Raw genomic sequence first — 15,087 nt, 5'->3', positions numbered from 1 at the left:
TGGAAAATTCAGGAAAAAAGGCCAGCAACACTTGAAAGACAACTGCCACAAAACTGTTTGGGATGCAATGAAAAACCCACACATAACTTCAGCAAACATAAAGGCAGTTTTAGGAACTTACAGCTATGCAGCCTGCGTACAATACTCAGCATACGGCATAGAGACAAGCCTTAAAATGTCTGGAACAAACTTGTTTTGAAAGGATGAGACAAGACCAACACTGACTGCTGTGGCCACAACCCTAAATGAAGAATCAACACAGATCATGATGAAAGGTACACCATTCTTATGGTGAAACATGCAGGTGGTTTTCTAATGTTTTGGGAATGTATAAGCTACAAAGGCCCAGGGGATAAGTCAAAACTGATGGCATGATGAATGCCGCACGTTACCAGAAAATACTAAAGGAACATGTTTACCCATCAGCATTGACATGTTTGTATTTCCATTTATATTCTCAAATATAGCCAAAAGATCACAAGTTCCACCAGGGTATGTTAAACTATGAGCACAATTACAAAATAAAAAGTAATAGATAATGTTATTATTTTTCAACAGTATTTCTTCATAAACCCATACATGTTTAGTAAATATTTTGGAATGACTTAAAGCACCATGTATAATACGGCTATGAAAAAAGGATGAAAATGATCCCTGTAAACTGTGACCAGTGTAAGACATAAACATGTTTGGTTGAGTTTTTCACAAATATTTACTCACCAATATACCGTCCCTGTTTTCAAATAATGATAAACCTACTATAAAAATGGATGAGCTTTAATTTGCCAGTGGGCAAAATACACATTTATTAACGGTATTATATATACTAACAATTTTCCTAAGGTACTTTTATGAATCGAGAGTTATGTCTGCTAAAAACAATATTTAAATAGCATGGAGAGTAGTAATGCACAGACTCTCTTTAAATCAATGAAATTTGTCATATAAAAACACATAAATAAATGTGAAATATTTGACTCACCAAAGTTGACATCTGTGAAAAGTTTCCTGACATCTGCTTGGTCACATGTGGTGTATCAGCATCAGCTCCATCCACACTCACTAAACTTTGACTCATGGCTTGCATATTCTTCATGTCACCTTTCCTGGAGTCGGTGGTCCTGCACACCTCGTAATTGTACACGTGTTGGAGAGTCCCTGTCCCCAAAGTGTCTGAGTAACGTGGTGGATAATATGGAATGACAGGGAGGTTGGAGTGGTAGAGGACGCGAGACTGTCTCCACCTGTACACTTTGACTGATATGATGAGCAGCAAGCAGGTGATGAAGAGGAAGGAGACTACAGCCAAAGCCAAGACTAAGTAAAAAGTCAGCTTGTCATTGTACTCCTTGTCGTGCATGCTAAAGTCAGTGAACTCTGACAGCACTTCAGGGAAGCTGTCCGCCACGCCACGTTAACAATGACTGTAGCTGAACGAGAGGGCTGCCCGTTGTCCTCCACTAGAACACTCAGTCTTTGTTTGACAGCATCTTTATCAGTGACTTGGCGGACAGTTCTTATTTCTCCATTGTGTAGGCCCACTTCAAACAGCGCCCTGTCTGTGGCTTTGTGCACTTTATAGGAGAGCCAGGCGTTCTGTCCAGAGTCCACATCAACAGCCACCACTTTAGTCACCAGGTAGCCCACATCTGCTGAACGAGGCACCATTTCAGCCAGCACCGAGCCGCCCGTCTGGACCGGGTACAGGACCTGGGGGGCGTTGTCGTTCTGGTCCTGGATCAGGATGCGAACGCTCACATTGCTGCTGAGAGGAGGAGAACCTCCATCCTGAGCTCTGACCACCAAGTCCAGTTGTTTAATTTGCTCATAATCAAATGATCGAACAGAACTAATAACTCCAGTTTCAGAATTTAAAGAAACATAAGTAGAAACGTGACTGCCACTTATCTGTGTGTCCTCTAAAAGATAAGATATTCTCGCGTTTTGATTCCAATCAGCATCTCTAGCAGTGACAGCAAATATGGAAATGCCGGGAGAATTATTCTCTGAGACATAAGCAGAATAAATGTTTTTATCAAATAATGGTGCATTGTCATTAATGTCTGAGATTCTAAGATGTAACTTTGTTGAGGTAGAAAGAGGGGGCGTTCCAAGATCAGTGGCTGTTATTGTTATGTTATATTCTGACACAGACTCTCTATCAAAGTATTGATCTGATATTAAGTTGTAATAATTTGTTAACGACGACTCTAATTTAAAAGGCATTTTTCCATCTATTGAACATGTTATTTGTCCATTTCTCTCAGAATCAGCATCTTTTATGTTTAGAATTGTTATTGTTGTACCAGGAGGCGAATCTTCGGACATAGGACTTGAAAATGACATTATATTAATAATTGGAGCATTGTCATTTACATCAATTACATCAAATATAATTTTACTTGTTCCAGTAAACCCACCTTGATCCTTTGCTTCCACCCTCACTTCATATTTTCTGTCCTTTTCATAATCTATTTGACCAGACACATAAATTGTGCCTGTTTTTTCATCAACATTAAATATATCTGCTGCACTTCCTTTCATTTTCGACAAACTATATGTGATGAGTCCATTTGAACCACTGTCAGCATCTGTAGCATTTACAGTAATTATACTAGTTCCTTTCACTGCATTTTCCATGACAGCTGCTTTATATTCTGATTGGTTAAACACAGGCCGGTTGTCATTTGCATCTAGCACATGTATGTCTATATTTACTGTACCAGACCTCTGTGGTGTTCCTCCATCCACTGCAATTAATTTTAAAGACAAACGGGGACGTTGCTCTCTGTCTAAAGGCTTCTGGAGCACCATTTCAACATATTTGCTGCCATCTGGATTTGCATGCTGATTCAGTATAAAATTATCGTTTGGTGACAAAATGTAATTCTGTAATGCGTTTTGTCCTACATCTTCATCCTCTGCACTTTGCAGAGGAAACTGCACTCCAACTAAAGTAGATTCACTTATTTCAAATATGAGAGCTTTATCTTTATTTGCAAAGATGGGAGCATGATCGTTTATATCCAAAACCTCAACAATGATTCTGTGCAATTCTAACGGGTTTTCCAAAATGACCTCAAAGCTGAAGCTACATGGCGTCACATCTCCACAAAGCTGCTCCCGGTCTATTCTGTCGTTAACGACGAGAAGCCCTTTGTCTGTCTTCAGCTCGGTGTACTGGACGTTTTCTCCCGTCACGATGCGGGCCCGCCCTGAACGCAGCCTTTTCACATCCAAGCCGAGATCTTGCGCCACATTACCGATCAATGAGCCTTTCTTCATCTCTTCAGGGATAGAATAACGAATCTGACCACTTACCGTGGTGACCAAATAAAAGATGCAAATAAGCAGTCCCAATTGGTGTCGTGGGCCAGAAAACCATCGCCAAATCCATCGTGCGTCGGCGACGCATTTTCGAGGTGCCATTTTCCAATAGAAAGATAAGTAATCCGTAAATCAAACTACAAATTTTCCTCAAAAATATCCGTTCATTTTCGATCCAAAACGACTTAAAATGAACAAAAAGGTGTGGATATAGTTGTTGACGCTACTGCGTCCTCAAGCTCAAATGAACACAGCGCGACTGCTTCATGACATAGTCAGTGATGGACTGAATGAAAGGACATTCAAATGCTGACCAAGAGCGTCCCTTACAGTCGAAATGGTGAATTTCACATCTATATTCTACCACTGTACAACAATATTACTCAACAGTTTCACATACAATGCATGATCAGTCTAAAACAGTTCTTCATTTTTTCAGACAAATGCAAAAATACGAGTTCAGCCTATTAATTATCTGACAGATAAAGATATGGTTGACATAAGACAAAGGCAATATATTGAATAATATCGAAACAACATTACTAAATGCATTATTTATCATGTAACATTCATTTCCAAAATTGTTTTATGTTCCTAGAACTTGATGTTATGTACTTTTTTCAGATGTAGTTCATGTTCAGTCCCTATTTTAAAATATTTATACTGTAAAATATTGTTGATTTGCTATGGTGGAAAAACAAAAAACAAAGTCAGCATGGAATATAATCGTTGATGTCCTATAGCAGGTGTCTTCAACGTCTATTGGGCCAAGGACCTCCAAACTAAAATTGCTATTGAGTGGGGGATCTTACTCAAATATCTTGAATATATGTTTAACATAAAACTGGTCATAGAGGCACCTTGTTTTAGTGCAATATTTAGCTGTCTCGACTCCTTGGGGGGCTATGATTGATAATGTAAGCCATGTTTGATTTTATAATAAGATCTTATAACTTAAATATTCATAACGATTCTGATTCTGTTTCTGATTCTGAGTTAACTCAAAAGTCACTCACAGTGTAAACAAAATGAATGAGGGACATTTAAATGACAAAAATAAAGATAATAAATACAATTATTATATGAAAAAATAAGAACAAGGGAAAAACTCAATTCGTGAGCTAGTTTTTTGAGACAATTGTTTACATCCAGCTTTGCCTCCCTCACCGTCACATCACACATTACATTCGTCAAACGCTCCAAAGCCAACCACATGAGCTTCACAATTTAACATCCTGCCTGCATGCATTAAAATAAATATTGCTATAGTGTATTATTGCATTACATAGTGCAATATACATATACAATAATGAAATAAAAATGACCTCTGTTACGCTTCCTTTTAACTCTGCGATTGCGTCGTTTTTCATTCCCTATTGTTGTTTTTTCAGGCATTTTTACATCTTAACTTATACCTTAAATACTCATAATGATTCTGATACTGTTACTAATTCTGAGTTTACTCAAGTCACTCACATTGTGAACAAAATGCATGAGAGATATTTAAATGACAAAAATAAAGATAGTAAATACAATTATTATATGCAAAAAAAAAAGAACAAGGGAAAAACTCCATTTGTGAGCTTGCTTTTTGAGACAATTGTTTACATCCAGCTTTGCCTCCCTCACCGTCACATCACACATTACATTCGTCAAACGCTCCAAAGCCAACCACATGAGCTTCACAATTTAACATCCTGCCTGCATGCATGAAAAATAAATATTGCTATAGTGTATTATTGTATTACATAGTGCATTATAAAGACTTAATAATGAAATACAAATGACTTCTGTTACGCTTCCTTTTACCTGCGATTCTTAATTCCCAATTGTTGTTTTTTCAGGCATTTTTAAATCTTAACATATTGTCTCGGATCAGGAAAGATTAACTCTTCTTCTCCTTTATACCAGATTTTGCAACAGCACTAAATCAGTGATCATTCATAGCTTTCATTAACACTAGCATTATGGAAAAATATATTGCCTATTAGCACTCCCCGTGAACTCAAAAGGGACAAGCGGTAGCAAATGGATGGATGGATCATAACTGATTTATATTACCAACAAACTTTTGCGAGTAAAAAGATATGATCAAAACAGTATACATCTCACGGATTTACCGGGAGATAAAGAGCAGGCCAGTCACGTGCTCTGTGACGTCACCAGGAGGAACACTGTTCCCTTCGCCGACCACAACATTGCTGAGCATGGAGAGTAGTAATAAACGGACTCTCTTTAAATCAATGGAAGTTGTCAAATGGAAAACAGACAAAGAATGATAAAATATTTAACTCACCAAAGTTGACATCTGTGAAAAGTTTCCTGACATCTGCTTGGTCACATGTGGTGTATCAGCATCAGCTCCATCCACACTCACTAAACTTTGACTCATGGCTTGCATATTCTTCATGTCACTTTTCCTGGAGTCGGTGGTCCTGCACACCTCGTAATTGTACACGTGTTGGAGAGTCCCTGTCCCCAAAGTGTCTGAGTAACGTGGTGGATAATATGGAATGACAGGGAGGTTGGAGTGGTACAGGACGCGAGACTGTCTCCACCTGTACACTTTGACTGATATGATGAGCAGCAAGCAGGTGATGAAGAGGAAGGAGACTACAGCCAAAGCCAAGACTAAGTAAAAAGTCAGCTTGTCATTGTACTCCTTGTCGTGCATGCTAAAGTCAGTGAACTCTGACAGCACTTCAGGGAAGCTGTCCGCCACCGCCACGTTAACAATGACTGTAGCTGAACGAGAGGGCTGCCCGTTGTCCTCCACTAGAACACTCAGTCTTTGTTTGACAGCATCTTTATCAGTGACTTGGCGGACAGTTCTTATTTCTCCATTGTGTAGGCCCACTTCAAACAGCGCCCTGTCTGTGGCTTTGTGCACTTTATAGGAGAGCCAGGCGTTCTGTCCAGAGTCCACATCAACAGCCACCACTTTAGTCACCAGGTAGCCCACATCTGCTGAACGAGGCACCATTTCAGCCAGCACCGAGCCGCCCGTCTGGACCGGGTACAGGACCTGGGGGGCGTTGTCGTTCTGGTCCTGGATCAGGATGTGAACGCTCACATTGCTGCTGAGAGGAGGAGAACCTCCATCCTGAGCTCTGACCACCAAGTCCAGTTGTTTAATTTGCTCATAATCAAATGATCGAACAGAACTAATAACTCCAGTTTCAGAATTTAAAGAAACATAAGTAGAAACAGGACTGCCACTTATCTGTGTGTCCTCTAAAAGATAAGATATTCTCGCGTTTTGATTCCAATCAGCATCTCTAGCAGTGACAGCAAATATGGAAATGCCGGGAGAATTATTCTCTGAGACATAAGCAGAATAAATGTTTTTATCAAATAATGGTGCATTGTCATTAATGTCTGAGATTCTAAGATGTAACTTTGTTGAGGTAGAAAGAGGGGGCGTTCCAAGATCAGTGGCTGTTATTGTTATGTTATATTCTGACATAGACTCTCTATCAAAGTATTGATCTGATATTAAATTGTAATAATTTGTTAACGACGTCTCTAATTTAAAAGGCATTTTCCCATTTATTGAACATGTTATTTGTCCATTTCTCTCAGAATCAGCATCCTTTATGTTTAGAATTGCTATTGTTGTACCAGGTGGTGAATCTTCGGACAGAGGACTTGAAAATGACATTATATTAATAATTGGAGGATTGTCATTTACATCAATTACATCAAATATAATTTTACTTGTTCCAGTAAGCCCACCTTGATCCTTTGCATCCACCCTCACTTCATATTTTCTGTCCTTTTCATAATCTATTTGACCAGATACATAAATTGTGCCTGTTTTTTCATGAACATTAAATATATCTGCTGCACTTCCTTTCATTTTAGACAAACTATATGTGATGAGTCCATTTGAACCACTGTCAGCATCTGTAGCATTTACAGTAATTATACTAGTTCCTTTCACTGCATTTTCCATGACAGCTGCTTTATATTCTGATTGGTTAAACACAGGCCGGTTGTCATTTGCATCTAGCACATGTATGTCTATATTTACTGTACCAGACCTCTGTGGTGTTCCTCCATCCACTGCAATTAATTTTAAAGACAAACGGGGACGTTGCTCTCTGTCTAAAGGCTTCTGGAGCACCATTTCAACATATTTGCTGCCATCTGGATTTGCATGCTGATTCAGGATAAAATCATCGTTAGGTGACAAAATGTAATTCTGTAATGCATTTTGTCCTACATCTTCATCCTCTGCACTCTGCAGAGGAAACTGCACTCCAACTAAAGTAGATTCACTTATTTCAAATATGAGGGCTTTATCATTATTTGCAAAGATGGGAGCATGATCGTTTATATCCAAAACCTCAACAATAATTCTGTGCAATTCTAACGGGTTTTCTAAAATGACCTCAAAGCTGAAGCTACATGGCGTCACATCTCCACAAAGCTGCTCCCGGTCTATTCTGTCGTTAACGACGAGAAGCCCTTTGTCTGTCTTCAGCTCGGTGTACTGGACGTTTTCTCCCGTCACGATGCGGGCCCGCCCTGAACGCAGCCTTTTCACATCCAAGCCAAGATCTTGCGCCACATTACCGATCACTGAGCCTTTCTTCATCTCTTCTGGGATAGAATAACGAATCTGACCACTTACCGTGGTGACCAAATAAAAGATGCAAATAAGCAGTCCCAATTGGTGTCGTGGGCCAGAAAACCATCGCCAAATCCATCGTGCGTCGGCGACGCATTTTCGAGGTGCCATTTTCCAATGGAAAGATAAGTAATCCGTAAATCAAACTACAAATTTTCCTCAAAAATATCCGTTCATTTTCGATCCAAAACGACTTAAAATGAACAAAAAGGTGTGGATATAGTTGTTGACGCTACTGCGTCCTCAAGCTCAAATGAACACAGCGCGACTGCTTCATGACATAGTCAGTGATGGACTGAATGAAAGGACATTCAAATGCTGACCAAGAGCGTCCCTTACAGTCGAAATGGTGAATTTCACATCTATATTCTACCACTGTACAACAATATTACTCAACAGTTTCACATACAATGCATGATCAGTTTAAAACACTGATCTTCATTTTTTCAGATAAATGCAAAAATACGAGTTCAGCCTATTAATTATCTGACAGATAAAGATATGGTTGACATAAGACAAAGGCAATGTATTGAATAATATCGAAACAACATTACTAAATGCATTATTTATCATGCAACATTCATTTCCAAAATTGTTTTATGTTCCTATAACTTGATATTATGTACTTTTTTCAGATGTAGTTCATGTTCAGTCCCTATTTTAAAATATTTATACTGTAAAATATTGTTGATTTGCTATGGTGGAAAAACAAAAAACAAAGTCAGCATGGAATATAATCGTTGATGTCCTATAGCAGGTGTCTTCAACGTCTATTGGGCCAAGGACCTCCAAACTAAAATTGCTATAGAGTGGGAGACCCCTACTCAAATATCTTGAATATATGTTTAAAATAAAACTGGTCATAGAGGCACCTTGTTTTGGTGCAATATTTAGCTGTCTCGACTCCTTGGGGGGCTATGAATGATGATGTAAGCCATGTTTTGTTTTATAATAAGATATTACCTTACATATTCATAACGATTCTGATTCTGTTTCTGATTCTGAGTTAACTCAAAAGTCACTCACAGTGTAAACAAAATGAATGATTGATATTTAAATGGCAAAAATAAAGATAATAAATACAATTATTATATGAAAAAATAAGAACAAGGGAAAAACTCAATTTGTGAGCTAGTTTTTTGAGACAATTGTTTACATCCAGCTTTGCCTCCCTCACCGTCACATCACACATTACATTCGTCAAACGCTCCAAAGCCAACCACATGAGCTTCACAATTTAACATCCTGCCTGCATGCATGAAAATAAATATTGCTATAGTGCAGGGGTCACCAACCTTTTTGAAAGCAAGAGCTACTTCTTGGGTAGTGATTAATGCGAAGGGCTACCAGTTTGATGCACACTTAAATAAATTGCCAGAAATAGACAATTTGCTCAATTTACCTTTAACTCTATGTTATTATTAATAATTAATGATATTTATCTTTGTGGAAACACTGATCATCTTGATTTCTCACAATAAATATATATAGAAACAGATAAATATCAATATGCAACACTTTATTTTTATATTTTCTCTAAGTGCACATTTTTCAAATTGAACATTTTCAAATGATGACTTCTAAGACAGTCTTGTGAAATCACAATATCCCATTTTAACTAGCTAGCCACTAACATTTTTGAACAAATCATGAATTACTTTGCACCATGTTTGTACAAATAATAACTCATGTAAAATACCAAAGTCAACTCTCAAATTTTTAAATAAGTCATGTCACACTTTGAACTGGACACCGAATCTGTTATCTGTTTCTTTGTCAGTTAGTGAAGACCAAGTCTTTAAAATATTTTCTTGGATTTTCAAATTCTATTTGAGTTTTTTCTCTCTTAGAATTAAAAATGTCGAGCAAAGCGAGACCAGCTTGCTAGTAAATAAATAACATTTAAAAAATAGAGGCAGCTCACTGGTAAGTGCTGCTATTTGAGCTATTTTTAGAACAGGCCAGCGGGCTACTCATCTGGTCCTTACGGGCTACCTGGTGCCCGCGGGCACCGCGTTGGTGACCCCTGCTATAGTGTATTATTGCATTACATAGTGCAATATACAGACACAATAATGAAATAAAAATGACCTCTGTTACACTTCCTTTTAACGCTGCGATTGCGTCGTTTTTCATTCCCTATTGTTGTTTTTTCAGGCATTTTTACATCTTAACTTATACCTTAAATACTCATAATGATTCTGATACTGTTACTAATTCTGAGTTTACTCAAGTCACTCACATTGTGAACAAAATGCATGAGAGATATTTAAATGACAAAAATAAAGATAATAAATACAATTATTATATGCAAAAAAAAGAACAAGGGAAAAATTTCATTTGTGAGCTAGCTTTTTGAGACAATTGTTTACATCCAGCTTTGCCTCCCTCACCGTCACATCACACATTACATTTGTCAAACGCTCCAAAGCCAACCACATGAGCTTCACAATTTAACATCCTGCCTGCATGCATGAAAAATAAATATTGCTATAGTGTATTATTGTATTACATAGTGCATTATAAAGACTTAATAATGAAATACAAATGACTTCTGTTACGCTTCCTTTTACCTGCGATTCTTAATTCCCAATTGTTGTTTTTTCAGGCATTTTTAAATCTTAACATATTGTCTCGGATCAGGAAAGATGAACTCTTCTTCTCCTTTATACCAGATTTTGCAACAGCACTAAATCAGTGATCATTCATAGCTTTCATTAACACTAGCATTATGGAAAAACACATTGCCTATTAGCACTCCCCGCGACCTCAAAAGGGACAAGCGGTAGCAAATGGATGGATGGATCATAACTGATTTATATTACCAACAAACTTTTGCGAGTAAAAAGATATGATCAAAACAGTATACATTTCACGGATTTACCGGGAGATAAAGAGCAGGCCAGTCACGTGCTCTGTGACGTCACCAGGAGGAACACTGTTCCCTTTGCCGACCACAACATTGCTGAGCATGGAGAGTAGTAATAAACAAACTCTCTTTAAATCAATGGCAGTTGTCAATGGAAAACAGACAAAGAATGGTAAAATATTTAACTCACCAAAGTTGACATCTGTGAAAAGTTTCCTGACATCTGCTTGGTCACATGTGGTGTATCAGCATCAGCTCCATCCACACTCACTAAACTTTGACTCATGGCTTGCATATTCTTCATGTCACCTTTCCTGGAGTCGGTGGTCCTGCACACCTCGTAATTGTACACGTGTTGGAGAGTCCCTGTCCCCAAAGTGTCTGAGTAACGTGGTGGATAATATGGAATGACAGGGAGGTTGGAGTGGTACAGGACGCGAGACTGTCTCCACCTGTACACTTTGACTGATATGATGAGCAGCAAGCAGGTGATGAAGAGGAAGGAGACTACAGCCAAAGCCAAGACTAAGTAAAAAGTCAGCTTGTCATTGTACTCCTTGTCGTGCATGCTAAAGTCAGTGAACTCTGACAGCACTTCAGGGAAGCTGTCCGCCACCGCCACGTTAACAATGACTGTAGCTGAACGAGAGGGCTGCCCGTTGTCCTCCACTAGAACACTCAGTCTTTGTTTGACAGCATCTTTATCAGTGACTTGGCGGACAGTTCTTATTTCTCCATTGTGTAGGCCCACTTCAAACAGCGCCCTGTCTGTGGCTTTGTGCACTTTATAGGAGAGCCAGGCGTTCTGTCCAGAGTCCACATCAACAGCCACCACTTTAGTCACCAGGTAGCCCACATCTGCTGAACGAGGCACCATTTCAGCCAGCACCGAGCCGCCCGTCTGGACCGGGTACAGGACCTGGGGGGCGTTGTCGTTCTGGTCCTGGATCAAGATGTGAACGCTCACGTTGCTGCTGAGAGGAGGAGAACCTCCATCCTGAGCTCTGACCACCAAGTCCAGTTGTTTAATTTGCTCATAATCAAATGATCGAACAGCACTGAGAGTACCAGATTCAGAATTTAAAGAAACATAAGTAGAAACACGACTGCCACTTATCTGTGTGTCCTCTAAAAGATAAGATATTCTCGCATTTTGATTCCGATCAGCATCTCTAGCAGTGACAGCAAATATGGAAATGCCAGGAGAATTATTCTCAGACACATAAGCAGAATAAATGTTTTTATCAAATAATGGTGCATTGTCATTAATGTCTGAGATTTTAAGATGTAACTTTGTTGAGGTAGAAAGAGGGGGCGTTCCAAGATCAGTGGCTGTTATTGTTATGTTATATTCTGGGACAGACTCTCTATCAAAGTACTGATCTGAAATCAAATTGTAATAATGTGTCAAAGAGTTCTCCAATTTAAAAGGTAGTTTTCTATTTATGGAACATGTTATTTGTCCATTTCTTTCAGAATCTGCATCTTTAATGTTTAGAATTGCAATTGTTGTACCAGGAAGTGAATCTTCAGACAGAGGACTTGAAAAGGACATTATATTAATAATTGGAGCATTGTCATTGACATCAATTACATTAAATATAATTTTACTGGTACCAATTCGCCCACCTTGATCCTTTGCTTCCACCCTCACTTCATATTTTCTGTCCTTTTCATAATCTATTTGACCGGACACATAAATAGTGCCTGTTTTTTCATCAATATTAAATATTTCTGCTGCACTTCCTTTCATTTTGGACAAACTATATGTGATGAGTCCATATGAACCACTGTCAGCATCTGTAGCATTTACAGTAATTATACTAGTTCCTTTCACTGCATTTTCTATAACAGCTGCTTTATATTCTGATTGGTTAAATATGGGTTCGTTGTCATTTGCATCTAACACGTTGATTTCTATATTTACTGTACCAGATCTCTGTGGTGTTCCTCCATCCACTGCAATTAATTTTAAAGACAAACGGGGACGTTGCTCTCTGTCTAAAGGCTTCTGGAGCACCATTTCAACATATTTGCTGCCATCTGGATTTGCATGCTGATTCAGAATAAAATTGTCGTTTGGTGACAAAATGTAATTCTGTAATGCGTTTTGTCCTACATCTTCATCCTCTGCACTCTGTAGAGGAAAGCGCACTCCTACTGCAGCTGATTCACTTATTTCAAATATGAGAGCTTTTTCATTATTTGCAAAGATGGGAGCATGATCGTTTATATCCAAAACCTCAACAATGATTCTGTGCAATTCTAACGGGTTTTCTAAAATGACCTCAAAGCTGAAGCTACATGGCGTCACATCTCCACAAAGCTGCTCCCGGTCTATTCTGTCGTTAACGACGAGAAGCCCTTTGTCTGTCTTCAGCTCGGTGTACTGGACGTTTTCTCCCGTCACGATGCGGGCCCGCCCTGAACGCAGCCTTTTCACATCCAAGCCGAGATCTTGCGCCACATTACCGATCACTGAGCCTTTCTTCATCTCCTCTGGGATAGAATAACGAATCTGACCACTTACCGTGGTGACCAAATAAAAGATGCAAATAAGCAGTCCCAATTGGTGTCGTGGGCCAGAAAACCATCGCCAAATCCATCGTGCGTCGGCGACGCATTTTCGAGGTGCCATTTTCCAATAGAAATATAAGTAATCCGTAAATCAAACTACAAATTTTCCTCAAAAATATCCGTTCATTTTCGATCCAAAACGACTTAAAATGAACAAAAAGGTCTGGATATAGTTGTTGACGCTACTGCGTCCTCAAGCTCAAATGAACACAGCGCGACTGCTTCATGACATAGTCAGTGATGGACTGAATGAAAGGACATTCAAATGCTGACCAAGAGCGTCCCTTACAGTCGAAATGGTGAATTTCACATCTATATTCTACCACTGTACAACAATATTACTCAACAGTTTCACATACAATGCATGATCAGTCTAAAACACTGTTCTTCATTTTTTCAGATAAATGCAAAAATACGAGTTCAGCCTATTAATTATCTGACAGATAAAGATATGGTTGACATAAGACAAAGGCAATATATTGAATAATATCGAAACACCATTACTAAATGCATTATTTATCATGTAACATTCATTTCCAAAATTGTTTTATGATCCTATAACTTGATATTATGTACTTTTTTCAGATGTAGTTCATGTTCAGTCCCTATTTTAAAATATTTATACTGTAAAATATTGTTGGTTTGCTATGGTGGAAAAGAAAAAATACAAAGTCAGCATAGAATATAATCGTTGATGTCCTATAGCAGGTGTCTTCAACGTCTATTGGGCCAAGGACCTCCAAACTAAAATTGCTATTGAGTGGGGGACCCCTACTCAAATATCTTGAATATATGATTAAAATAAAACTGGTCATAGAGGCACCTTGTTTTAGTGCAATATTTAGCCGTCTCGACTCCTTGGGGGGCTATGAACGATGATGTAAGCCACGTTTTGTTTTGTAGTAAGATCTTATACCTTAAATATTCCTAATGATTCTGATTCTGTTTCTGATCCTGAGTTAATTCTAAAGTCACTCACAGTGTACAACAAATACATGAGGGACATTTAAATGACCAACATAAAGATAATAAATACAACTATTATATGAAAAAATAACAAAAAGGCAACACCTCCATTTGTGAGGTAGCTTTTTGAGACAATTGTTTACATCCAACCTTGCCTCCCTCACCGTCACATCACACATTACATTCGTCAAACGCTCCAAAGCCAACCACATGAGCTTTAAAATTTAACATGCTGCCTGCATGCATGAAAATAAATATTGCTATAGTGTATTATTGCATTACATAGTGCAATATACAGACACAATAATGAAATAAAAATTACTTCTGTTACGCTTCCTTTTAACTCTGCGATTGCGTCGTTCTTCAGTCCCTATTGTTGTTTTTTCAGGCCTTTTTAAATCTTAACTTATACCTTAAATATTCATAATGATTCTGATACTGTTACTAATTCTGAGTTTACTCAAGTCACTCACATTGTGAACAAAATGCATGAGAGATATTTAAATGACAAAAATAAAGATAATAAATACAATTATTATATGCAAAAAAAAAAAACAAGGGAAAAACTCCATTTGTGAGCTAGCTTTTTGAGACAATTGTTTACATCCAGCTTTGCCTCCCTCACCGTCACATCACACATTACATTCGTCAAACGCTCCAAAGCCAACCACATGAGCTTCACAATTTAACATCCTGCCTGCATGCATGAAAAATA

General features: G+C 38.3%; 2 protein-coding genes and 1 pseudogene across 2 annotated transcripts; all 3 read right to left on the bottom strand.

Annotated features, from left to right (window-relative positions):
• Positions 1-940: 940 nt before the first annotated feature.
• LOC133648130 (protocadherin gamma-A12-like) lies at positions 941-3,573 on the bottom strand (annotated as a pseudogene).
• Positions 3,551-8,225, bottom strand: LOC133648129 (protocadherin beta-8-like). The gene is made up of 3 exons (XM_062043911.1): positions 7,676-8,225; positions 5,624-6,376; positions 3,551-3,613 (listed from the first exon to the last, which is right to left on the bottom strand). Exons 1-3 carry the CDS (start codon positions 8,069-8,071, stop codon positions 3,551-3,553), a joined length of 1,212 nt encoding a protein of 403 aa, XP_061899895.1. The 5' UTR covers positions 8,072-8,225.
• Positions 8,193-13,467, bottom strand: LOC133648128 (protocadherin beta-8-like). The gene is made up of 3 exons (XM_062043910.1): positions 13,072-13,467; positions 11,020-11,772; positions 8,193-8,255 (listed from the first exon to the last, which is right to left on the bottom strand). Exons 1-3 carry the CDS (start codon positions 13,465-13,467, stop codon positions 8,193-8,195), a joined length of 1,212 nt encoding a protein of 403 aa, XP_061899894.1.
• Positions 13,468-15,087: the final 1,620 nt, after the last annotated feature.

Source organism: Entelurus aequoreus, linkage group LG04, assembly GCF_033978785.1.
Source record: "Entelurus aequoreus isolate RoL-2023_Sb linkage group LG04, RoL_Eaeq_v1.1, whole genome shotgun sequence".
In the NCBI taxonomy this organism is placed as follows: domain Eukaryota; kingdom Metazoa; phylum Chordata; class Actinopteri; order Syngnathiformes; family Syngnathidae; genus Entelurus; species Entelurus aequoreus.
Note: the sequence above shows the minus strand (reverse complement) of the source record. Positions and strands in the feature narration are given on the sequence as shown.